Below are 26,328 nucleotides of genomic sequence, written 5' to 3'. Positions count from 1 at the left end.
AGAACCAGCAGTGTGATTTGCAACAAGGGGTTAATAGGCCTTGTGGGAGTGGCCCGTATAGTCTTGTGAGACCTCATTGAAACTGTAAAGACCGGAGGGGGGTTCTGTACTCCTGCTCTCTATATGGCAGAGGAGAGGCACATAGGACCCCAGCCAAGATGCTCTATTATTGGTACCTGGTCGAGCAATCAAGGCCTAGCTTCTCAGGTGGTGATGCGGGCTGGTTCTTAAGTACAGTGTAGTCCACACGCACCCACAAAGGAATGCCCGCACAATGTATTAGTTAAAACACAGTCTTTATATAATTAATATTCAAGGTTATGTACAATAATAACTCACTTTGTACTCGGTTATCTATAATGGCAAATCTATACAGTTCTACGTGGTACCACAATTACTATTAGATCTCTTTAAAGTGCATCAACTGTACGGTTAAATGTCACACAAATCAGTTTGTAAAGGAAACCAACAATAGATATAAGAGGAAAGCGGTTGGTTAAAACAATTGGCAGAATACTGGCCCTGATACCTAGACGCAGTTCTGTGTGGAGAACCCCCTCCCACCTGGGCAACCTGTAGAATAAAGATATATCTCAAGCCCAGGCCATATATTGTTCACAAGAGTCTTCCTAATAGTTCAGCAACCCTAAAGTACCTGGCGTTGTAGCGTTCATCATCAGGGAATCGACGGCCCTTCTTGAGTGCCCTCCCTTTAAGGCATGAGTCATGGGTCGAACGTCTGGCGAAGAACAGGGTGAACTACCGTGGTGAAGTGGCAGCTTCTTTCCTAGCGGTGCTCATCGACGGGGAAGCATAAACATCCTGCAAGGAAGAGGTGTGGTGGGCACCTCGATGTCGATAGTTCTGGACCGCAAAGAGTTTGAAGAACTGTGACCCAGCAAGGGCGCCGAGTCTTCGGCGTCTGTTCTTTCGGTGGTGGGAAACCCACCAGTGGATGCTCCTTGGCACATCGACGGCCTGGTCTTCTCCGACGGGATAAGGCAGGCGGCAGTGCGGACGAGCATGTCCGTGAATCAAAAGTTCTTAGGCAACGGGAGCACGGCGGCTCCGGTCGGCGACGGTGGCGGACAACAGTTCGGGCGCTTCTTTTTGGGATTCCTGGGCAGTCCCCGTCTCCGGTCGCATGCCTTTCGTAGGTCTGTCTACCAGGGAGCTTTGGCAAAGATCAGCTGGTGCACGATGTTCCCTCGGAGCTCGGGAAGAGGTCGCCTTACCAGGTCCTCTCTGGGTCAGTCCTTGGAGACACAGCAGCTTTCCGATTGAAGGAAAGCAACAGCAATTCTTCTCTTCCAGCAGGGCTTCAAGGTCAAGCTTCAGTTTCACTCCAGTTACTCTTCGTAGTTTGGACTTCAGCTTCTAAACACGATTCCTAGCAGTGAGATGTACTGTTGATCTCCCATTCATTCTGCTGGGTCACACTCAAGCATCCAATCACTGCGAAGGGCATTCAGCAGTCAGTCAGCCAATCAGGCACACAGGGCATTCAGGCCATTCTTCTCCATCCAGATATTCACAACACAGAATGTGGATTCAGACAAGTACAATGCCATTCAACACTACACACTGCATTCATACCAGTTTCGGCAGGGCCGTCTCAGTCATTGTATCAAACACCAGATACCAGACATCCACAACAAGAAGTGTAGATTTGTCACACACTCCATTCCCCCAGGTCTCACCCACAACATACGGTCGTTGGGAAGGCTCCAGCCAGTCTGGTCGGCACTTCCCCACACTACCATAATATGGACCTTCCACCCAACAGCCAGTCAGGGGGAAGGGACAGAGTCAGGGCTTCCCGGGACTTCGGGAAGATCAAGGTAACAGACGATGGAAGGCAAGAGGCCACGGGAGCATCTTATCTCCATCAGGAATCTACCGATTCCAATGACAGGGACTGGGCTTCGAAAAATGGAGAACGCTCAGGGCACCAGTCAATTCAGCACAGAGCTGCCACCAGCCCGTACCCTGCTCTGTGGTCCACCCAGATGTGCCCAAAAACATACACTAGGGGCACAGGGATGTACCACCACCCATGGGTGCCATAAGGGTATCTCATGGGTCTGTACACCAAACCAAAAGAGAGCTGCACCGCCAGGAGTCCCACATGAACTCCTGCGTGGAAAAAACGACAGAACACAATAAAAAAACAGTAAAGGACAAGGATACGGAGGCCTGTCCTTCCGATGCATTTCCAGCATCAAAGACCCAGAGTGGCCATTTGGTGAGGCAGAGTACATGGAAAAGATGTGTGGTAAAGCACAACCAACTTGGCCAATTTAAAGGTAAACAATGTGGAAGCAATATGGCAGCCATCATAGATAATATAATGTAGTAGCATAACATTGTGCCATCTTGAAACAAGAAAAACATTGCACAGTATCAGCGACTTAGAAATAAAAAGCCATCCTGAAAGGGGCAAATACTTAAAATGGAAAGAGAAAGAGCATGCAGCAGGCAAATTAAAATGGGCAAACTACTACAATCCAAAAAATAGGATTTACATAAAGCACCACAAAGGGCCACATACATCCATATTACAGTAAGAATGCCAGAAACAAAAACAAGGGTATGTAGCATTTCAAAGACTGCCACCCTTTGACTTGTCCCTCCCTCAAGCAATGAGGCTGGAATAGGGGAACAGGTGAAGGAATGCCATCAGCAGTGGGTTTCCTGATTACGGGAAGGGCACAAGGTGAAGGAGTGATGTGGGTATCAAGTATGTCGTCAACAGAGGCATCCCTGGGCGCTCAACTGGTTCACCTTTGAGGCCTGCAGCAAGAGTGAGACTGGTTTGACGCTTCCGGGAGGAATTTACAGGCCCTTCCAATGCAGTCTACCAGTATTTCCCTATGTGAACCGGTAGGGTTTTGGGGGAATCGTTTGGGCAGATGGCTTCGGAGCCCTTTACATTCAAGCTGCTTATTTCCAGGTGTGAGTACTTGGTCAGATTCCAGGTAGCCAGTGCCATACTTGACAAGTCCCAGGCATGGGAACGCATGGCAATGATTCAGATCACACTTATATTTTCAATTAAAGAATTGTTTCAATGGGGCATCAGCAGGTACGTCCATTATCTCTGGGGCCAAGTCACTGAATAAGTTTTCCCAGCCCCTTTCATACCAATGAGGCGGTTGGGTACTTTCAAGCATGAATAACTGGTTATTTGCTAGAAGGTCCTTGTGTCCCTCTCTGGGGTTGGTTCTTCTAAAGCCTTTACTACTCTTGTTCTCTTGTCTGTGAATGTTAGTCAGAGTCAGAGTCAGTGATTGGTTCATTGGCTAAGTCTTACCAATGAGGTTTGAGATGGTCTGCAAGATTTTATAAGTGTCTGCGCACCACTTTGGAATTTCCTTCATGGTGTTCAGTGGCTTTGTGAAAATCGCAGTCTCGTCTGGTGAACACAGCATAACTTTGGCATGGGCGATGAAGCACATGGTTGGTGCACCTCCAGTTTGTTTTCTGGTCTGCTTCCTTGTGGTGTATTCTATGGAAGGAAGTTCCCAGGCGGGAGACTGCGCATGGCTGTTCTCTAGGCCAGGTTACTGCACCTGTGGTTACAGCGAGCCAGCGGGATCCCTCCTCATCTACCCTCTGGGTGACAGGTCAGGTAGAGGATGGGTGAGCCCAATACCCCAGTTCTCATGCCCCTCAAAGTTGAGTGTTGGGAGTGCTTTAACTCACCACACAGGGCAGTATGGAGACTTACCATCACTCAGTCTATGTACGTCCCTTATTTCGCCAAGTCAGTAGTGTTCTTATCCCCACTTTTTGCACCTTAAGCAAGGCATAAAATAAGCAGTGTCGCATAGCAATTTGCTATGCAATTCCAATGGACACTTGTGTAGCAAAGATAGCTATTTAAGTTGCCCTCTTCAATGAAAGCACACCTCGCCCTGCATTCCTCTTGCTCTCTGTGCTCTCTCCCCCTCTTTTCTCTGTTTACTTCAAGTCCTAATGGAGAGAAAGCGCAGCAGTAATCTCTTCCACTCTTAAGTGCAAAGGCATGTGTGGGAGTGCTAGGCAAGAATTTATTTTTCTTTTTCAAATAATTGCAAACCAGAAATAATCGGGATGCTTCTTTTATTAAGCTTTCTATTTGCTGTCTGACAAAGACCAGTATGTGTCAACTTTATATTTTTTTAAAAAGACTAATGCAATTCCATTCCTAAAATGTAGGTTGTTACATAATGCATGATTAGAGTATATGTACTGTAAAACAGTGCATCATCTCCATGCTTTACAGCAATGTTTAGGTTAGTGTATCTAAATTTCATTGTGTCACGTATACTTCATTTTGTTGGGGAAGATGCATCATTTGATGAGTGAACACTTTTGAAGATGTACAAGATTGAATACGTTTGATGGCAAACCTAGTTCTGTAACCTGCAGGTTGCACATATCTTGCAACTTGTACTCAACCCATGCGCAAACCCATTCTCATTGACATTCTACATTATCACCTGGTTGCCTGAAATTGAGATGACCTCAAACTACAATATTCCATCTAGTTTGCCCAGTTATCTGCCTGCTATGCAATCCACTCTGGTAAGTCTTTCTTTCCTCTTACATAATGAATAAACCAAGTGAAACAGATGCTTGTGCAAAGTAGTGATCAATAGTTCCATCCAATCTGTACATCTACAGATCTTTTGCACTACCAAACACTGTAGTTAGTCTCCAGAGCTCACTTTGCTTTATGATTAGGACTGCATTATATATTACCACCTGCAGGAGACAGCTGGCCAATCTGTTTTCACAGCCTTTTTAACGTGTCTATTTATTTGTGTCCATTCATGCAGCTAACCTTTTATATTTTATAGACACTCAGCTGTGGCTCGCAAAGTATTTTCGTCCACTCGCATAGTCGATTACATTTTATGACAGGCCAGTAGCATTTGCAAGAGATGTATGAAACATTTATGTCACATTTACTTTGCAGTAAATATCAAAAAAAAGTTTCACTGTGCATGGCTGGCCTCTGGATGGCATCAGTGTGCCAATCAAAGCGGGTGTGTAGCACTATTGTACACTAATTACACTAATCGCATTTTAAATGTGTTGTCCTCCATTGCTACATGGGTCGAGTGCATTTCTCTTAGGTTGAATAGGGAAACAAAGTTACAAAACCTGCAGGTCTAGCTGAATTTTAAAGAATTTGCAAGGCCTGACTCCTAATGTCTATTTCAGCCGTATGTGAAACTCCTATATTGTTGCTCATTTCAGGTCTTGGGTACAAATGACTTCTGACGACATTAACAATATTAGTACAAAATTGCTAATCAAATGGGTCTCTTTGCTAATCAAATAAATGTGTATTAGCAAACTCTGCTGATCAATGTTTGAAAACTAATTTATGCCTCGTTAAGATTCCAAGTATTTTCACAATTGTCCCAAAACATGGTGCAAGAAATAAGTGTGCAGTTATTGTAGTTCTTAGGTGAAGATTGCAGTGTTCACAGTGTAGTTTTTAGCAGATTCAGAGAGCAGTTTCTGTGGGTTCTGTGAGTACTTTCTTCAGGTTCGTGGAGCACTTCCAGCAGGTTCTATGGATTTTCGCACTAAATTAGATGGGTCCATTACATTCAACCCTAAAGAGATTAATGAGGTATTCAAATACTTTTATCAGCAACTGTACTCAAATGAGAATAATATATCTGGTGACTTAAGCAGTGTTAAAGCTGAACTGCAGATGCCGGAATCAACGATGGAAGAGAGAAACAATTTGGATGCTGAATTGACTGTTAACGAACTACAGAAATCGGTTGCATCTTTGAATTCTGGGAAATCGCCTGGACAAGATGGTCTACCTGTTGAATTCTAGAAGTGCATGCCAGATTTTGTATTTGAACTCTTACATGACATGTATGTGACTTCTCGGTCTGTTGCGATGTTACCCCCAAACAACCCATCACACTACTATTTCTTTGATTAAAAAGAAAGATAAGGACCTAAACCTTTGAACTATTGCCCAATTAGAATATTGAATAAAGACAATCCAATTCTGTCGAAATCTCTGGCAAGAAGACTGGTTTTCATTAACCAATTTCGGTAACAATTCCAATCTGGCATTGCCAAAGGTAGACATGCTGCTAATAATATGAGAAGACTCTTACAAAACTTATCCCAGACTATAGATAAGTGTGATGATGCTACAGTCTTCTTATTAGATGCTGAGAAAGCTTTTGACCAGGTGAATTGGAATTACTGGTATGATGTACTGGAAGGAATGGGTTGTTATACTCTAGCCCAACAGCAGACGTTGGAACCAAATGTATGAGATCCGAGTGCTTTGAGCTGGAATGTGGTACTAGACGGGGGTGTCCATTGTCCTGCTTTTATTTGTGATTGTAATCAAACCTCTAGCAGCTGCAATTCGAGAAGAAGGAAGGATACAGGGAATTGGTTACAGTGGAGTTGGTCAGAAATTGTGGCTTTATGCGGGCGATCTATTGCTGGTGTTGAGGGACCTAGAAAATGTGCAGCCAATACCTATGGGGCTTATATCAGATTTAAATGTATGCTCAGGCTATAAGATCAACTGAGCAAAGTCTGAGGCACTGGCACTAACCAGGAGCACTGATAAAGAAGTGGTTACAAATCTGGGATTCAAATGGTGCACAGAGAAACTTAAGTACTAGGGCGTATGGATGACTAATCAATTGGAAGGAATGGTACCGAAGAATATGAAGGTTCTGAGTGGTGGATTTAAGCAGGACCTGGAGATAGAAACTGCTGAATCTTACGGGGTACAGTCAACGCACTTAAAATGATCTCGACACCAAAGATAACTTATGTACTGAGGATGCTACCTTTGTATTGTATTTATTGTGTTTTATATAGCGCCTTTGTCCAAAGCGCTTTACATAGTACAGTCAACAATATAATGAATCAGAATGCAGATCAGTGTTCATGAACAGTAACATTCAAACTGTGTTCAAAATAGTAACAATTAGCATTCCTGTGAGTAATCAGTCAATAAGTGTTCATAAACAGAATCAATTAGCGTTCATGAGAGTAAATGAATCTGTGTTCATCAGCAGATTAAATCAATTAAAGGACTGTAGCAGGTGTTTTTTTTTTTTTTTAGAGAGGAACGGAACAGAGGATACGAAGTAATGGAGCGAAGAGACGGGGGAAGCATGTTCCAGTGAAGAGGAGCTAGGAGCTGGAACGAGCGAAAACAGGATTGGGAGCAAGGGGGACGTGGGACATTGAGTCTAAAAAGATTTGCAGAGCGGAGGGAGCGAGATGGAGAGTAAAAATAAAGGAGAGATACAAGGTAGTCAGGAGCAAGGCCATATAGACATTTGAACACACGACAGAGGAAGTTGTATTTAAGTTGAGAATAGACGGGCAACCAGCCAAGAGAGGCCAGGGAAGGAGAAATTGGGTCATGGTAGGAGAGAAGACAGAGTGAGCAAATTGAAGAATAGATTTCTTTTTTTTTTTTTAACTTTTTTTTATTATTATTTGTCTTGACAACACACCAGAGAACAACAGGAGCCACATGGCACCAGCAATAAGAACCAAGCAATACACATATTGAACAGCACATCCTGGATCATCTGAAACACACCGGAGGCAAGGCAGCAGACAATGTGATAACTGTTTCAAGGGGGACAACATCTAAGGGGAACCCTTGGGGAGGAAGAAGAGTTTGACGGTGAGGCCATGGCGGATATATGATCTCGGAATTTCCGCCAAATGTCTCTTGGCCTTGAATGTGGGTGTTGCATTCCGTTCCAGGACTCCTAAGTATCATGAGCCCATGTGATTGTCCTGAGCCACTGTGCGTAGGTAGGCGCCCTAGGGCGGAGCCAACATAACAATATGCAGCGAACCGCCAACAGCATGCAGAGACCTGCTAGTTTCTTACAATCATGGGGCAATTGCGGGAGATCATGGAACAAGCAATGCAATGGAGTGGGGGCAATAGTGTGTTCCAATATGTCTGATAGTGTGGAACAGATATCCAACCAGAATTGGGACAGGCGGGGACAGTACCATAGCATGTGGATGTAAGAGGCTTGATCCGTGCCACAACTGGGGCAACTGGGAGAAACGCTGCAAAACATGCGATGAAGTCTCATTGGTGTATGATGGTACCTGTGTAGCACCTTCAATTGGATTAATTTAAATTTAGTATTGTAGGACACATCGTGGGTGCGGGCACACATTCGGGACCATCTCTCATCAGTAAGCTCGACCCCGAGATCCTCCTCCCACCCGTGTCTCAGCCTGGTAAAGGGGGGGCTGCCCTAGTCCGCAACAGGGAGTAAAGCCTCGACACCTTGCCCCTGAAGGAGAGAAAGGAACAGAGCTCCGCAACTATCGGTTTATCAGGCGGCAAGGAGGGGAAATCGGGGTATCTGGATTTAAGATTCTCTCAGAGCGAGGAGTATTGTAACCACACTGAGGGCCGGTGCTTGAGGGAGACAGGGAGATCAGGCCACTCGATAAAGTTCCCCTATTCGTAGGCATCACGGAGTGTCAGGAAACCGGCATCTGCCCAGTGAGATACCACTGATTGTGGAATATGTGGGGCATCGGGAAAGAAGTTCCATAATGGCAGGTCCCCGTGAAATGGATGAGGTACGTCGACCATTGTCCAGAGTTTGGTTAATGATGTGCTAGTTACGGGGTCAGCGGAATCTGAGTCAGGGGGGATTGGCTTGAGGAGCAGGGAGCCAATCACTCAGTCACAGACCTTTAACTTCTCCAGGCGAACATGGGGGTGAGGATCAATGGTGTTAAACCAGTGGGCGGCGAACTGGGATTGGGCTACCACCCAGTATCTAATGAAATCTGGAGCGCTGAATCCGCCCAATTCCTTGGGGGCGGTCAGTGTGGACAGTTTGAGGCAGACTGCCCCCGAGTGCCAGAGAAAGGAGTTGCTTATGCGGCGTAGTGTTTGGAAAAACGCATCCCCAGGCCACACAGGCAGATTGGTAAATCGGTAAAGTAGTTGTGGTAATACCACCATTTTAAGTATTCCGATTCTGCCTGCTAGTGAGATGGGGAGTCTGGCCCAGCCGGAGGTTTTTGTAGCCAGGGTAGTTAGGTATTTCTGGTAATTGTCCTCGCGCAGCTGCGCCGTGTGGCGGGAGACCACCACCCCCAGGTAAGTGATACTAGATCGCGACCAGATGAACCTGCACAAGTCCGAGGGGGGCTGCGTGGAGTCCGTGAGCGGGAATAAGGCAGACTTGGAGCAGTTTACTTTCAAACCAGATATGTCTCCAAAACGGGCAACATCTGCAAGTATAGGGGCGAGGTTGGTTTCAGGGGAACTGATGTATAATAGGGCATCGTCGGCGTAGAGGGAGACTATATCGGATTGGCCGGCTGTGCGTAAACCCCTGTGCGAGTGTGACTGCCGAACCATGTCAGCGAAGGGTTCCATGGCTATGGCGAAAATGAACGGGGAGAAGGGGCATCCTTGACGTGTGCCTCTGGATACCTGGAAGGGGGCGGAACACCTGTCCTCCGTGCAGACTCTAGCCGATGGGGCGGTGTAAAGCAGCTTAATCCAGGTTCGGAAGTTAGGGCCAAATTTGCACCTCGAGGACTCTCCATAGGTATTTCCACGAAACCGAATCAAATGCCTTCTGCATGTCCAAAGTGGCTGCAACCGCCTGTGTGGACGGGCTGACCCTGCTAATCACATTGAAGAGCCTTCTTAAATTCAGGGCTGTGGACCTACCCGGAACAAATCCCGCCTGGTCAGGGTGGATGATGTGGGGCGTGTATGGGGCTAAGCGGTTGGCTAGCAGTTTAGCATATATTTTAACATTGCTGTTAATCAACGATAGTGGTCGGTATGAGCCGCACTGAGTGGGGGGCTTACCAGGTTTGAGGAGCACTGTAATCACTGCCTCCCGAAGAGACAAGGGGAGTATACCCCTATCGCACGATTCTTCCCAAAGGGCCAGCAGGTGTGGGGCCAGGTGGGATTTGTATTGTTTGTAAAAATCCATGGATACCCATCCAGGCCAGGGGCCTTCCCGGACACCAGCGATTCAATGGCCTCGACAAGTTCCTCCGAGGTGAGAGGTCTCTCAAGGAAGAAGCTGGCGTCAGCCGACAGGACTGATAGAGGAAGATTCTCTAAATAGGAGTCAATTTCTGTGACCTAGGCGCCATCGGCCTCCGCATACAGGGAGGTGTAGAACGAGAGGAACTCAGAATTGATATCTTAAGGGGAGGTGGCCAGTGAGCCGTCTGGGTCTCACTATGGCCGGGATATTGGGGGCTCCAAGTTCGCGACGCAGCTGTCTAGCTAGCATTCGACCGGGTCGTTCTCCCTCACCGTAATTCCTCACAGACTGTGGAGAGTCCAGAAACTTAACCTCGTGCTCGGCAAGGCCCCGGAACCTATCCAGCTCCGCTCCCAGTGCCGCCAGCGTGGTTGGAGAGTGATCGTGGGCGTATTGGGACTCAAGGATAGCCAGCGCTGATTCGCTAGTGATGATGTCTGCGCGGATTCCCTTCAAGATGCCACAGCCCTTGGAAATGGCGATTCCTCTTGTGTGCACTTTAAAGGATTCCCAGAGGACCGCTTGTGTTGATACTGAATTTGTATTGATCTCAAAGAATTTCTCAATGGAGGACTCGAGCTCGGTCGTGAAGACCTGATCGGGAAGCGAATGAGGGCTCGTCCGCCACTGCCTGGTCCTATTGGCGTCCAATCCCCAGTTTAAGGAGATGAGTACCGGTGAATGGTCTGATAGTGTCCTGGGGAGGATAGCCAGGTGAGACAGGCATCTGACCAGCATGTCTGTAATGAGCCATCTGTCTATTCTGGAATGCAAATCAGGCACCGAGGAATAAAAGGAGTATGCACGAGAATCAGGGTTCATCAGGTGCCAGGCGTCCACTAGTGCCAGGCGGGGAAGTGTTGTAAGGACAGTATATGCTGCTTTGGATAGTTGTCGAGGCCTAGAGCCCGATCTATCTAGGGTGACATCCAGTATTGTGTTAAAATCACCACCCCACAAAATGGGAATCAGGGGGTAGCCTTCAAGTAGAGAAGCCAGGTGTGGGTAGAAATCGGGGTCATCGACATTGGGGCCATATATATTTAGGATGGCTACTTCCTGGTTTTGCAGGTTGCTGATGATCAAAACATATCTACCAAGAGGATCTATGTGGGAGTGGTGACATGTGAACTTCAGGCTCTTGTGTATCAAGGTAAGGGTACCACGGCTTTGAGTGGAATAATTGGTATAGTACCTCTGAGGCCCCCAACGCTTAGCGAATCACTCACATTGCTCAGAGCGGGCATGGGTTTCCTGCAAACATAGGAGTTTAACCCCGTGTCGTTCAGCATGCAGTTGTATCTGCCGCATCTTTTTGTAATTGCCCAACCCCCGTATGTTCCAGCTCATAAAGGTCAGGTCAGTGCTAGCCATAACTTTGGGGGTATTGGTAGTATTTCTGCAAGGGGGTTATCTGCTACAGAAAGTGGACAAATCCGGATATATGTAGCCCTCTATTCAAATGCACAAGATGTTCTGCTGTGGCGCATGCGGCGCCTCCGGCGGCTGTCAAGACTTTTTTAACCATAACATCCCAATCCCCGCCCCCCGCCCACCTCCCTCCCCCAATCAGAGAGGTGAAACCCAAACATAACCAGAACAACCACGAACTTCTAGACATCAACGCCTGGGGGACTGTTAGCAGCCGGGCGATGGCGCGCCGGACAGGGGAGAGTGCGAGGAGATTCTGCAATACAGTAGGATTAAGCAGGGTGTTCGGAGCAGGTGTGAGGTGTGGAAAGGCCACGGCAGAGAGGAGGAGGATAAGTGGAACCATAGGGGTGTAGCCATGGACCTGATACACCATCTCAGAAGCATATTGTAGACCCAGAATGGCTGAGTCAAGATCCCGGGGTGTAACCACCGGGGTCGCAGCTGTAACGATAGGATAGTTACCAAACTGGGAACCCATCAGGAAATCAAATGACCCCGAACACCATTAGACAACGTGGCAAATAAGGCCACTGTAGCGGAGGATTAATGGAGCAACATTAACAAAACCACAAATCAATAAACTTCATTTGGTGAGTGGCCATCATAGGGGGGGGACTAGCCGACGGCGGTCCCATATGTGGCTCGGGTACACCAACAACCATAGTGGACATGAAACTCGTGTTGACGATGAGCAGATTAACCAGGAATGTGTTTGTCTATAAACTTCGAGGCCTCCTCTGGAATGGTAAAGAAGAATGTTTGGTTTGAGTGTTCGATCCTCAGTTTCGCGGGAAAAAGCATGGAGTATTCAACCCCTAAGCCTCGAAGTCTTTTTTTTACCACCAGAAAGGTTTTGCGCTCTTGTTGCACGGTGACGGAGAAACCCGGGTACATGTGTATCCTTGCTGCTCCTAGAAGTAACTTCCCCCTTGGCTCTGGCCGCTCACAGGAGGGCGTCCCGATCGCGGAAATTTAGGATTCTGGCTATGATGGGACGGGGCGGTGCCCCCGGTCTGGGTTTCGTGGTCAGGGAGCGGTGAGCCCTTTCTACTGCAAATAGTGTCGAGAGTTTAGGGTTGTCGAGGAGTGTTAAAGGGATACGTTCCAAGTAGTCGTCCATGGGTTCCTTAATGTTGTCCTCCGGTACGCCGATGATGCAAAGGTTATTCCGCTTAGAGCGGGATTCGAGGTCGTCATTTTTCTTCTCCACCGCTGAGACCCGGCTGGTAAGTGTGGTCACGGCGGCGCAAAGAGAACCCAGGTCATCCTCCGTGGTGCCAACCCTTGTCTCGATCTCGGCAACCCTGCTGTCCGTTCTTTCGATATGGGCCTTTGTAGATGAAATGGTACCATTCATATCGTCCAATTTCGTGTGCAGCGTGGTGAAGCCTTCACGCATGTACTCCAGCATTTTCTGCGAGTCATCCGGGGCTACGGAAGTCGAGGCGGTTGGTGATTCCTCTGGGGGCTAAGTCGGCGGCCTGGAGGGCGTTTTAACAAACATGTTTAGAGAGCTTTGCTTTTTTCCCACCCCAGCTCTCTTGGTCATGGTGACGAGACGTGTGTGGTACCCAGGACCTTAGGAGAAAATTACGATCAGGAGTATCAAATACCACGTTGCTGAATGCCCTGGGATGGGCTAGAAAAAGGATACTGATGAGGTTCGTTGGGTGCAGCGTGAAGGTGATCTCTCACAGTCCCGTAAGGACCGAGGCGCACCAGGCGCAGCCGTCGGGGAGCTTTGGTGTGATGGTGCTACTGGCCTGCTAGCTCTCTGAGGTAGTGCAGGAAGCAGGGTTCCACGAGAGTCGACCCAGTGAGGTACAAGGTGTGGTCAACTCAGTCACTGTGGGGGAGCCGTGAGCAGGGCAGCACAGGTGCACAAGGGAGGTTCAGCCACTAGTCAGGAGGGTGTGGAGAGCCTAAGCAGCACAGCACAACCGGAGGACTGCGTGGTTAGACCAATTGATTAAACAAGGCACTGTGAGGCAGCAGGGACACCACAGGATCTACTTCAGTAGTTTGCATTAATGAGTTCAGAGACTGATGAAGTATTGTATTTTAGCTCATATGCCTATCTGCACAGCCGTAATGGCAAAGAGAGTCAATGTCTATGGTGCATCGATGAAGGCGCGCAGTGGGGTGATTGTTGGCGGGCCACCCAGCGCAGGCACAAGGACTGCAGAACGTGTATTCAGGGCTCCACAGTACATGTGCAGGGGGGCAGGGCGCCAGCAGGAGAGAGACAATGGCGCCGCACGGACCAGGCGCAATCCAGGCAGGTGCCCCAGAGGGCCGCGGGCAGCTCCGCCGCAGCCCCTAGCGGCAGGGGTCCAGGGCCAACCCTCGCCGCCCAAGCCAGGCCAGGCAGAGGGTCCGCAATCAAAGCGGGAGTGGAGGGAGGCGGGCCGCGAGGCACGCCAGGAGCAATTAGGCTGGCTGCAAGGATCACCGCGCCGGTCCCACTAGTCCCCCCCCAGCCCCCTACCTTGTAGTTGTCCGGGTGTAGCGATCCTGAGGTGGGGGCGGCCGGGGGGGAAGGCAGCCGATGTGCGGGCATAGGGCCCAGCCCCGGTAGTCTTGCAGGCGGCGCGGGAGCTCCAGGGTCTCAGGATCCAGCCGATGCCGTGAAGAAGGTGGCGGCCACTCTCGGAAGGGGCCAGGGCCCCAAGGCTGCCCACAGCAGGGTGACTGGAAAAGCAAGGGGATCAGCCTCGCCGGCCACCGCAGTTCAGCGCGCCTCAGGGGGCTCGTCTCCCCTCCGTCACAGTGGCCCGCAGCGCCGCGAGGTGGGGGGAGCAGGCAGCAGCAGCCCAAACACAATCAGAGGCACAGCTCGGTGCACAGGGCGCGTCCAACCCCGGAATTCTGCAGGAATGTGTCAGAGGGGCTCACGAAGAGGCACACGGATAAGGCAGAAGTGAAGGTATAGAAGCGAGGATTATTCGCTCTCCCCGTCCGGAGCTCTCCACTTAAGCGGCCATCTTACTTCGGCACAACAGCGCCCCCCCAGAATGATAGATTTAAGAGGAGCAAGGCATGAGTGAGGAAGACCAAAGAACAGAACAGAACAGAACAATAGAATAGCCGGGAGGAGATTAGTGAGCAGATGAGGAGTTTTGTAACGTGGCATGTGAGAAAAGGGTGGACTTTGCGAATGTTGTAGAGATGAAATTGACAGGCGCGGGATTGTAAGGGAGATGTGGTGGTCAAAGGAGAGATTGGAATCAAAGTAAATGCCAAGATTGCGGGTGGAGGGAAGAGATTGAGAGACAGGAGGGAGGAAAAGAGATGGAAGAGGGAGGAGATTGCGAGATGAGAATTTCTGCAGGAAAGAATTGGACCTACGTTTTTTTCAGCATTGAGAGTGAGGAAGTGAGAGGTCATCCAAGACTTGATGGTGGTGAGGCAGGATGAGAGAGTCTGATGAATGTCCGAGGAGAAGGACGAGAAGGATAGAAAGATCTGGATGTCATCAGCATAGAAGTGGTGTGACACTCCAAAGGATGAGATAATAGGGGCAAGAAAGGAAGAAGTATAAAAGGAAAATAGAAAGAGACCAAGGACTGAACCTTGAGGAACACCATGGACCAGAGGAACATGAGGCGAAGTTTTGCCGTCCCAAGAGACAGCAAAGGTACTGTTGGATAGGTAAGATGAAAACCATCATAGAACAGACCCGCGCAGACCAAGGGAGGAGAGAGAGTCCAGGAGCAAACAATGATCTACAGTGTCAAAGGCAGCGGACAGATCAAGTAAAATAAGAATAGATGAGTGTTTGGAGTAGCGAGCAGTGAGAAGAGAATTAAGTATTTAATGCTTTGCATGTTGGGAAGAAGTTTTGAAAAGATTGTGATGCTCTCATAAAGAAATGTGTATGGGACTACAAGCCTCCTAGGTTGAAACTATGAAAATGAAAATTGCCTCAGGAGAGAGGCGGATTAGGGGTTCCTAATTGATATGCCTATCTGGCATTTTTGGCCACATGCTTTGCACCATTATTGGAAAAGGAGCCAGATGATTGGACTAAGGCAGAAACATGTCTATTAAGGCCTCTGGCCCCGTTGGCTATCCTGTCAACCATATTGGGACGAGTAACTAAAGTGGAGCTCACAATGCAACTTTTGGGAAGCTCATGGAAGGAGTTTGTGAATCCACTGGGGTAAAATGCTTTTAAGAGACTCGACTTATCCATATGGTACAACCCTAAAATAAGGGAACATGGGAAAGCACTTTTTTGGCCAGATTGGTTCCTGGGGGTGTACAGTGGATTGGGGACCTGAGAAGTAATAGAATATGGCTGACCCTGAATCAGGTGAAGGAGACATGGCAAATAACAAATTTCTCACAACGTGATTAGCAAAAACCTAAAAAGGCTATTGGGGACATTGAATCTGAGGAGGGCACTGATTTCAGGAGCCTGAATGTGAGTGGCAAGGTGGAGGGTGGGCTAGCGAGTAATTACTATAGATTGATTGTTTCTAGATCAATCGACAATAGAACCCTACTGGAAGAATAGACAGGGCGAATGTCATGTGAGATGACTCTGGAACGATGGGAGGTTGTTTGTAAGATTGTTTGTCTATCTTCTGTAAGCCTGGGCGAGAGATTGCATCAGATCAAGATCCTGAATAGGGTGTATTGGACGCCTGAAAGATTACATAAGAGATGTTTCTCAGATACGAGTGGCTGTTGAGGATGTGTTCACAGAGTGGGCACCTTGGAACACATGCTCTGGGAATGTGTGAGAGTGATTTCTGGAGGACACTGCATTATTTTCAACAACGTGTTGGGGCTGACCTTGCATTACGATTTAAATACATTCATTCTTGGTAATGACGAATTACTGAATGATCTATGCACTTCTCAACGAAAATGGCTATTTATGGGTGACTTGGTGGCAAAAAAGCTGATATTAAGAGGATAGCAATAGAGATTGTCTCCAGAAGTGAATGTTTAGATGGACAAAATGTTAAAATTGGCTAACATGGAAAGATTGATTTATCGTCGGAAGAAATCTCTTGGATTTTTTTTAGAAGATATGGGGTAGGTAGATTCCTGGACATGTACTAGCTTTAGGGGAGGGAGGGGGGTATATTAAGACATATTTGACCGTATATTGTATCTGCTACGTGTTGTAAAATACATATATGGCTAATTAAAAAAAATATTAAAAAATGATTGTGAAGTCTCATGAGATTACTTTGTCTCTGGGAGTGTAGTAAGCAATTCCAAAGGCTACAGTAAAACATTTTATCCTGCTGAGGCATTGCTTCAGGCTCAATATAGGTGGCCCACTGCTGGCCAGTGCCGAAGTTCAGAGGAGCCCCACACCCCCGCTTTTTGATGGGACGGATGAGGGTCATATTTGGCAGGAGTATATGGACATATCTATGCTGGTATCTGCCTCGGATACCATCTGACTGACTATCCTGATACCATCTAAAAGCACAACGTGAAGATTACTCTGACAAATAAGCAAGAAGGTGGTTGATGAATCTGGTGGGAAAAGAGGAAGAAGAGGGTCGCCAGATTCCCGCTGGACAAGATAAAAACAGATATGCAAACCAGTGAGGCACTACGAGCACGAGGCGCAGGAGGATAACATTGGAGATTGCGCCAACTAAGCTTTGGGAACATTTCTGTAGTGGCTCAATCATGTGCAGTTTACTAGGCATAGGTAACACTAGTTAACCTACTGTCTGACCCTGGCACAGCATGGTGACTGCAAAAACACGCACTTGCCTCAATGTTTTAGTTTCAACCCACTGGTGTAGTAGGCCATTTTTTTTTTTATTAGAGCTTTTGGCCATGAAGTGATTGCAGGAAATTGTCTGAGTCTGGATGCCAGAAAGAGCCAGACAAGCCTTGTATTTGAAAAATATATAGGCTGGTTGCAGCAAAGGAATGTTATGCCTACTGAACGTGAGCAGCTTTACACTGTGTGGGCAAGGTATGAACACATGCTCGTTTCAAACTCCTTCTGTCAATCTTGCATTTTGGAATTTCTCTACAAGACCACGACTATATTTGTAATACTGGGCCCGACTTATCAGATTTGTTGTGCTCAAGTGTTTGGACACATTGCATGCAAAACATTGGGTAAATAATGTGGCACTACTTGTTGAGAACTGTTTTCTAGTCTGTGCACCTGTGCGTCTGCCTCTTATCCGGAGTGCACGGCTGTGTAGATTGCTGAATTACTTACATATAAACAAATACTGTTTTCCTCTATGTAAAAGACATGGCCGGCTATGCTTTTTTCATTGCTCAGTTTATCATGTGACCATCTGATAAAGAAGCCTATGAGACTTCGAAGGTTAATGAAACTTACCATCTAAGCATAATACTTTGCTAGTACAATGAAAGGCAGCAAAACTTGGATTTTGTTAGATTTTAAAACTCGACTAACATGGCCTGAAACCTTTTCCCTCTACTTCTTGTCTTAAGAGTGAAATCAGACATGCACATGCTCGGACTGGCCTACAGGGCAATGCCCGAACCAAAAACGCGAAATGGCCCAGTTTGTTTGTCAAAGTGGGCCACTTTTTTGGCCAATGTAGGCCAGTTTGAGGAGTTACTTCACCATGCGGCTAGTAGTTGTGTTCACTGTTGCCGAATATATTCGTTAAATTGCATAATTTGCATCAGATTTTATGAAGAAAAAATAATTTGGTATTATTCAAACAGTCTGTCACAAAAGGAATGAATTGCCATTTGCAACTGTGGCCACTTTTTCATTAGTGACCGAGACAATTGTGTGCCCCAGAGTCCTGGACATGCATGTGGGCGATGCATAGATGCAGAGTTACTAAGCACGTCTATTTATGTGATCTGTGTACAGTGAACTTGCTGGAACATCATTTTAAAAATCACACAACTTTTAGAATTAGCCGAGAAAGAGGCGGCCACCATCAGCACAGTACGCTTTCTGTCTCAGCAGCAAACAATGATGCGGCAAGGCTGCACAGAAACATACGTGAAAGTTCGACAGGAAATAACAGGCATGCATATTCTCTTCATTGGATCCAAGGGGTGTTCACTTCTGTTATTGACTGTGATGCAAGATGATAGCCTTGCATTGGGCGGTGTCAGTACAAAACGCTGTGCTCTTTTTTTTCAAACGGCAACGCGTGGCTTTTATTTTCATCTAAAAGATGTAGGCCACAAAGAGAACAGTCTATCTGCAAATTATGAGTGTAACACCACCAGGATTAGTGATATCTGATGCATTAAACCACTTTCTTTAAAACCAAAAATCATGCGTTTATTATATAACAGAGGAGCCTTGATGAGAGAGGAAAATGAGGGGGTGGAGGGAGGGGCGGAACAGCGGTCCAGCTGAATCAGCAGGAGAGAATGAAGACGCGTGTCCTCGGGGCTGCTCTGAAAGTGGGTGTCACGAGCTGCCCTGCTTGAGCCTGGTTGTTGACAGCAGGGTAATCAACACTTGCTGAAGACCTAGGGAACCGTCCCATAGAAATTCACCAGACTCGCATTGATGTCTATGGGGGCAGGTCTAGCCGCACACACTTGAGAAGCCGGTTGATGAGAGGAAACTCCAGCATCAGGTACTGGGGGTGCCCTGGTGAGGTAAATGGGGCCAAAAGGGAACACTCCAGCATCAAACCCGGGATGACCCCGCAAACCACTTGTAGGCCCTTGAGGGCAATTCCATTCATCTGCTCCTACCCTCACGGAGGTGGCCCCCCTTATGAGAAACGGAGCCCCCCAGGCAAGGTTTGAAAATGGTGCCTGCCCCCTCAAGGCATCAGAGATGCAGCCTGCAGAACCAAAAAACGAGTGATTCAATATTTTTCTCAACACCGGTGCCGATAACATAAACAACCTAGGATGGTGATTGCGATACATGCGTTTCCTTCTGTGAATGGTACTGGAGAAAACAGAACTTCAATTGAAAGTCCTTCTTAGCTTTTCAGCAGCAGTGCAGGGCAAATCCTACAAATGAGTAAATACACATGCACGGTCCAAAGAACCGAAGCAAATAGAATACCTAGACAATCACTCCGAAAAACTCTCAGCGTGGTTTGTGGTAACCATTTTTCTGAGTCAAACCAACGTCATGGGAGCCAGCCGCCATCGTCAAGTGACTAAAGCATTTTGGAACAACAAGGTAACCGTGACGGACCTAGGATTTTTGCAACTTGTGGTTGGAGGGAGTAAAACCGTCTCACATCAAATCTCACAACAATTCCAAGAGAAAGAAGAGGGTGCCTACACACATTGTGGCATCAAGGATGGCAGCAAGCCATGAAATAACCTCAGAACCGCAGAGACTAAAATCACCTGAGTATCCTGGGACAATCCCAAAGTAAGCAAACCCATGCCTGCCATGTGCAACAGGTTTCCCTAGTCCCCACCCTAAGTTGAGGTGAAGGAGGACATAAAAATGGAGATATGAAGAGTCGCCAGTTTAAGAATACTGAGTAGAAAGCAGGCGGGAGTGTTTTCAAGAGAGCCGCGAGCAAGAAGAGTATTAGAGTAGCTGGAGGGGGTAGTTGGAAGCTGGGATGTTTTGGAGTAGGAGCGTTACCATCTGAGAAGATAGGCTCAGTTTGCTGGAGTGAAGGAAAGGTTTCATCTGAAAAGCAGTTGTTGGGAGGAAGAAGGGTACCGTCTGAGAAAGGGTTCCCCAAGAGAAGGTGAACAGTGGGGACTAAAGTCCATCACTGGAACATAGCTGGTAGTGACAGCAACCACACTGAGTGGGAGATGGCTACATCAAGCCTGAGAGGGTGGGACGAGTGCAGGCTAAATCCTTACCCCTAGCTAGTAGGAAGGTTCCAGCAAGCCAAACTGGTTCAGGTCAGATACCAGAGGTGGGAGGAGGCACGAGTAAGTGCAACCTCCCACAGGGATAAGAAAGTGAATGATAGACCCTACCATGAGAAGGTGACCCCCTCAGACTAAAGCCCTACGAGTAGGGAGGTGCTCAGGTTTGCATAATCGCCCGTTGTCCCCTGAAGTCCTAATGGCTGCCCCTGCTATTGGGCTGGCCAGGCCATGATCGCCAGTGTGAGTGAATGCCCCCATACGTCTCAAACTCCCCCTGCTGCCCCCTGTATGTCTTACCCCCCTGCATGCCCCTCCTCTCCCCCTTCATGTCCCCACTCTCCACCCCCCCCGCCTGCCCATGTTGGTCCTCACCCCCTACACCTACCCCCTAGTCGTTCCTTCCTCCCCTCTCCTCCCACGCCACTAAGTGTATGTAGTTGCCTGCCTTTCCATGAGATTTGCTCTAGCCTAGTGCCCGTTGATTTAAACCTATGTAATAGTATGCACCTGCTACCATCCAATAAGGGACTGGCCCCATGCTATTCTATGTATGAAACCAACCACAAACCTAATTGTAGCTTCTTTCCTATGTATCTGTGCCGGTGACCACGCATTCCTGAGATGCTGCCGCCATTCAACCCTTAGGTAGCACTAGTGTATGCATACTATTCTGGACCCCGCAACTATTTGTAGCTGCTGCCATGCAACATGTGGCTGGCACCATGCTCTTGCTCACCGAAGCTGACCTTGCATCTTTATGTAGCTGCCGCCGTAGAAGATGTGGCTGGCACCATATACTTGTCCACCAATCTATGTAATCACTGTTATGCTCTTACAGTAATTGTCTGAAGCTATCATCTATGTATGTATGGTTTTTAACAGTACCACCTAGTCGTTCCTTCCTCCCTTCTCCTCCCACCCCAGTAAGTGTATGTAGTTGCCCGCCATTCCATGAGATTTGCTCTAGGGTAGTTCCCGTTGGTTTAAACATATGTAATAGTATGCACTTGCCACCGTCCAATAAGGGACTGGTACCATACTATTCTATGTATGAAACCAACCACGCACCTATCTGTAGCTTCTCTCCTATGTAACTGTGCCGGTCACCACGCACTTGCCGATTGAACATGACCACGCATTCATGAGTTGCTGCCGCCATTCAACCCTTAGGTAGCAATACTATTCTTGACCCCGCAAATGTATGTAGCTGCCGCCATGCAACATGTAGCTGGCATCATGCTCTTGCCCACCAAAGCTGACCTTGCAACCTTATGTAGCTGCTGCCGTGTAAGATATGGCTGGCACCATGTACTTGCCCACCAGTCTACGTAATCACTGTTATGCTCTTAATGTAATTGTCTGAAGCTATCATCTATGTATGTATGCCTTCTAACTGCACTTATGTAACTAAGCAAGCATTCTTAACAGCGCCACAATGCTCGAGGGCAGTGTGCGCTTTACAAATTCAAACAAATTAAAATAAATAAATGGCCTAGCCAGGACAGCAAAGGCTTTTTAAGGTCCGAGGTATGGAACCAATCAATCTGAAGATGATCCTAGATTATCGGAGCACGGACATGGGGCAGGTCCAGGGATCAGACTTTCTCAAACCACGTTTGCTACCACACAGGCAAAGACCAGGACATTTGAGGCATCTTGTGAACATGGACTGGTGGCCTGGGGCAGGGCTAGTTGAAGACTGCTGGAGATCCATGTGCTTATACCAACTGCGATTCCTGAACTTAACTACATTGGGGATTTTAGGAAAAAATTGTTCCTCTAGCGCAGGTTGCTAATTTCCTCAAAGACTTGGGATTCAGATTTCTTCAAAGTGGGAGACCCCAAGAACAACTTTCCATATTTCTCAATAAAAAGTAAGGGGGATGTGCAGTACCAAGTTGATGTCCCCTTGATAAATGGAATCCCAGTCCGGGGATGTCAAGAAGATAACCCAAGAACTCCATGGATATAGGAAGACTTTTCTTTCAGTTAAAACCTGATCCACTTTAACGACCCCTGTATGTGAGCCAATGGGAATCCTGTTTTGTTGCATCTGTGAGGAACCAGCAATGAGATGCAGACACAGCTCATAGCTTTGGCTATAAACTATAGTCAAAATAAAAAGTGGTTTGGAAAAGGCCTTGCAGCCCCTAATCTAGGGGATGTTTCCATACCTCAACCAAAACTAAAGGTCTGTCCTATGTCAAGATGTCTAAAGCAAACAAATGTCCTGTGTCTGAAATACTATTATGGCCCTCATATTCTAAAAATAATTCTAAGGTGAAAAGGGTAATGTCTTTGGCCTTGATAGTGCACAAATGCTCAAAAAGGAAATAAATACCTAACTCCAACACAAAGGTTCCCAATGGATACAGTTCGCAGTTCTAGGGGATTGCTCCCTTTCACAGGTTTTCTCCTCACTATACTTTAAACTCCTAAGGGTACTAGTCTTCCTTGGAATTCTCTGATTAGTAAAAACAGAACTACTTGTATATTGAACAATTTGGCTGTTAGTCTCCATTTCACAGGAGAGCTGGTGTACTCCACTGCCAGGTTTCTTTTCCTCTTTAATGTAGCATTTTCTCACAGTCTTCACTTTGCCTGGCGTCTTCTCCCACCAGGACTTCCTCGTGTAAGTCGCTTTACACTCTTACCAACAGGACCTTGCCTGGTATTCTCTGTTGCCAGCGCTTTTCATTTGATTTGTACACTGGTATATTTCTCGCATTCATTCTATTAGTCTTTTTCTGATAATATCAGGTTTTATATTCCCTCTCATTTGGTCTGGTTTCCTTTAACCTTCTTTGGCAGCGCTGTCAAAGCACCTCAGTGTCCCAGTTCCCCACTGCAGGACTCGCCACCTTCTCGTGGCGTACTTCGGTTCCTCTGCGGTAAACAGTGTTGTATCCCGTCTCCACCTTGCCCGCTTCGTCCAGCTGCTTCCATGTCCTTCGTAGCACCCGCTTGCCTCCTGAACCTCTCCCCATCTTCGGGTGACATTGAGGCTGCTCCCAGGTTCCAGTGGCCACAAATCATGCGCTGCTGAGTGGACATTTACAGATTTCTGGTGGGCCTTACCCACTCATGCCCTACCCTGTCTACGCCTCGGACACAAATTAGCAGAAACCTATAAAACAAGTATGTAAACTTCAGACCAACTTGTATAACTTCAGTTAGCCCCTGCTTTACCAATCTTCAGAAGTCCAACACTATTCTATGTAAGTCTCACTGAGTCAAGGGGGACACTTGAGGTCCAGTGACCAAGTGTAGAGGAAGGAAAAGCAGGTAAGCAGCAAACAAGGTAGAGACTATGAAGAGTCTCTCAAGTTCTTCAAGTTCACAGGTTAGGAGGAGATTCCTTTGGTATAGTGCGCAAATGGTCGTCTACCCAAAATGTAGCTCAATGTAGGCCTGGGGGTTGGGGGGAGATGCAATAACAGCTTAACAGAAACCCTCCGAAGCACAGGACCAACAAATCAGGCCGCTGGTAAGTATTAGATTCTGAACAGTACCTAGTAAATGAAGAAGCTTGTGCAGCAGAACGGTGCCCAAGGAGAGGCGACAGCAGGCCCTAGATTAGGATTCCTGGCCTAGGGGACTGAAGAAAAGAACTTGCAATGGATCTGTTCATTGTTCTCAGGTAGTTGGACACTCAGCAGAAGATCTTTGCAGCACTGGCTCGTTGGCGCCTTTTTCAAGGCTCACTGACAGACAGTTGTCATGCGGTAGGCTTTGCTCCGTTTCTCAGTCCTTGTCTTGGCTGAGGACTTTCAGTAGTGGGATCCACCTTCTGGAGTTCCAGGAGGATGCCTGCAAAGTTTCAGACAGAACCGCGCTTCAGAAGATTTTGTACCGCAAAATGGCACAGGATCACAGGCGTTGATGAATTGCGGGCCGTTGAGGTCATAGCTCTTCCAGGAAGGGCGCAAAATGCAGTCTGTTTTGGGACTGGTTAGGTCCACCTGTCCAATGGAGGAAGTTGTCTGCTTCGGGCTTTGCGGTCACACAGAAGTTGATGTTGGGACTGCAGCGGTTACTCAGACGGCTCTGGCCAGCACTGGAAGTGGCTGTGGATGTCCTTCAGATTTTCAGTTCCAATGGTTGATTTCCGCTCCAGGTCCCACCAATCACCAGACATGCATTCATTAATATTTGTGGGGTGCGAAGGCAGCCTGCGACAAAAGTCCACAAAAAGTATAACAAAAAGGTACACTGCCACCAGCCTGTCAGATGAACTCGTAACTAACTAAAAGTCACTGGAAAAGTGAGACAAGGGATACTATGTTTACCTTCAGTATTCCACTTAAAGTGGGGTGTGTTGATCCCACAAAATCAAAAAAAGGGTCCCCCTGCCCTGGTAACATGCGTAAACACAGGTAAAATAAAAAGGGAAGCTCAAAGAGCTCTCCAGCAACACTGCACAGAAAGTGCGGTGTACTGCAATAATACATTGTAGATGCCAGAAAGAAAAGCATAACTTCACAAAACATATCAAAATGAGATAAAAAGGGTTCCCAATGTCAGAGTAAAAGAATGAGAGTGGAAAAAGGTTCCCACTCACTCGAGAGAATCAGTCTAAAGCTCCAGAATTCCAGCTAAAATGCTGGGGTACTCACAAAGTGAGGAGAATCACACATAAAGGAAATTCTACCTAACACTTGTGTATTTCTTTACAAAACCAAAAGACATGTTCAAAGAGTGTATTAATAAAGCTATGTTAAGTGTATTTTAATCTTGAACCTTTAAATTTCATATCAGATTCGGATAAATCCCTCTCAAACAAATCATAAAAAGCAAATTTGTAGTATGGCATCACATTTCAATTCATTATATTATAATATTTTTCAGTCAGGCCAAGAAAGAACAAAAACAATACAAGTACCTTTGTCCAGCCAGGGAACTTGATGAAGGTGTCTTGAGGCAACGCTGGAATTCCACTTGGGATAGTAAAACTACCTTCATAAAATGCAGGTAGAGAATAGTTTGATGGTGTGCCAACCATGGACTGTGGTATCAAACCATGGATAACCGCACTGTCAATATTCAGAGGGTATATCGTCCAGTTTGTAAGTATTTCGTCATTGTGACCAAGCGTCATGTTTGCAAGAAGACCCTGTAAATTAAGGACATTGAAAACATTAAATTACTTTACCAGCTAGAACCACTTCCCAAGGGTCAAAGTACAGATTGGCATCTCGATCCAAATACAATTGTTAAGCCTCAGGTTTGATGCTGGCTACCCTCTGATCTCGGGCTCAGGTACTCCCTTGCCAGTTGCACACCTGCACTGCCACCCTTGCAACCTTGCACTCAGGGGCTGTTTTTGTATCCCTACAGTCCCCCACTAGCACCAACACCTGTTGTCTGCACTTCTTATTTATAGTTTCTATTTATTCTATTTATTTATTCTGTTGATCCCATGTACTGCACTACCCCCCTCCTTTCCCCTCGCACTTCTCACCTCCCTCCTTCCCTGCACTTGCGCGATCTCAATGTCACCTGGCCTATTAAGATCGTTGTCTGTCTTCCCTCTGTTTCCCCTCCCTTGCTTTGTCGCGCCTTGAAACACTTGTGTATAGGCGCGTTATAAATGCCATATCATATCATGCTGCACAGGAGAATGTTGCTACTTCATGATTCGGAAAGGTGGGATTAACGCACAGTAATTGAGTGTTAAGACAGCTATGACTTGACCAGACAAGAATTGCAAATCATGCAGTATGCTTGTATGAATGCAAATGACAGAGGCTGAATAAAATATAAAACAACGTCTCTTGGTAACTCCAAACTCTTCCCAGTCCCCCCCCCCCCCAAACAATACCCAATGGCCACCTGTAAAGACCAAAAATAATTAAGCAGGACTACCACCCTCAGTCTATTGTGGCCACCATACCAAGGAGGTCAGACTAGATGTGACAAGATCAACCTCAGGCCTCCGTGCAAAAACTGACACAATCTTTAAAAAAGTTAGAATCTAAGATCTAGTTACTACCCACATGCTTCACAGCCTTAGTCAAAAAAGGAGGCCCAGAGTGGC

At 47.1% G+C, this 26,328-nt stretch overlaps 1 protein-coding gene across 1 annotated transcript in view; it reads right to left on the bottom strand.

Moving 5' to 3' along the window:
- The window catches only part of GLB1 (galactosidase beta 1), a 622,172-nt gene that overhangs the window by 14,374 nt on the left and 581,470 nt on the right, over positions 1-26,328 (bottom strand). Inside the window, exon 15 of the mRNA XM_069613134.1 lies at positions 25,174-25,404. Within this exon, the coding sequence (XP_069469235.1) occupies positions 25,174-25,404 (231 nt within the window). The remainder of the gene's footprint in view (positions 1-25,173; positions 25,405-26,328) is intronic.

This window comes from Ambystoma mexicanum, chromosome 5p (genome assembly GCF_040938575.1).
Source record: "Ambystoma mexicanum isolate Mex_15411 chromosome 5p, UKY_AmexF1_1, whole genome shotgun sequence".
Classification (NCBI taxonomy): Eukaryota; Metazoa; Chordata; class Amphibia; order Caudata; family Ambystomatidae; genus Ambystoma; species Ambystoma mexicanum.
Note: the sequence above shows the minus strand (reverse complement) of the source record. Positions and strands in the feature narration are given on the sequence as shown.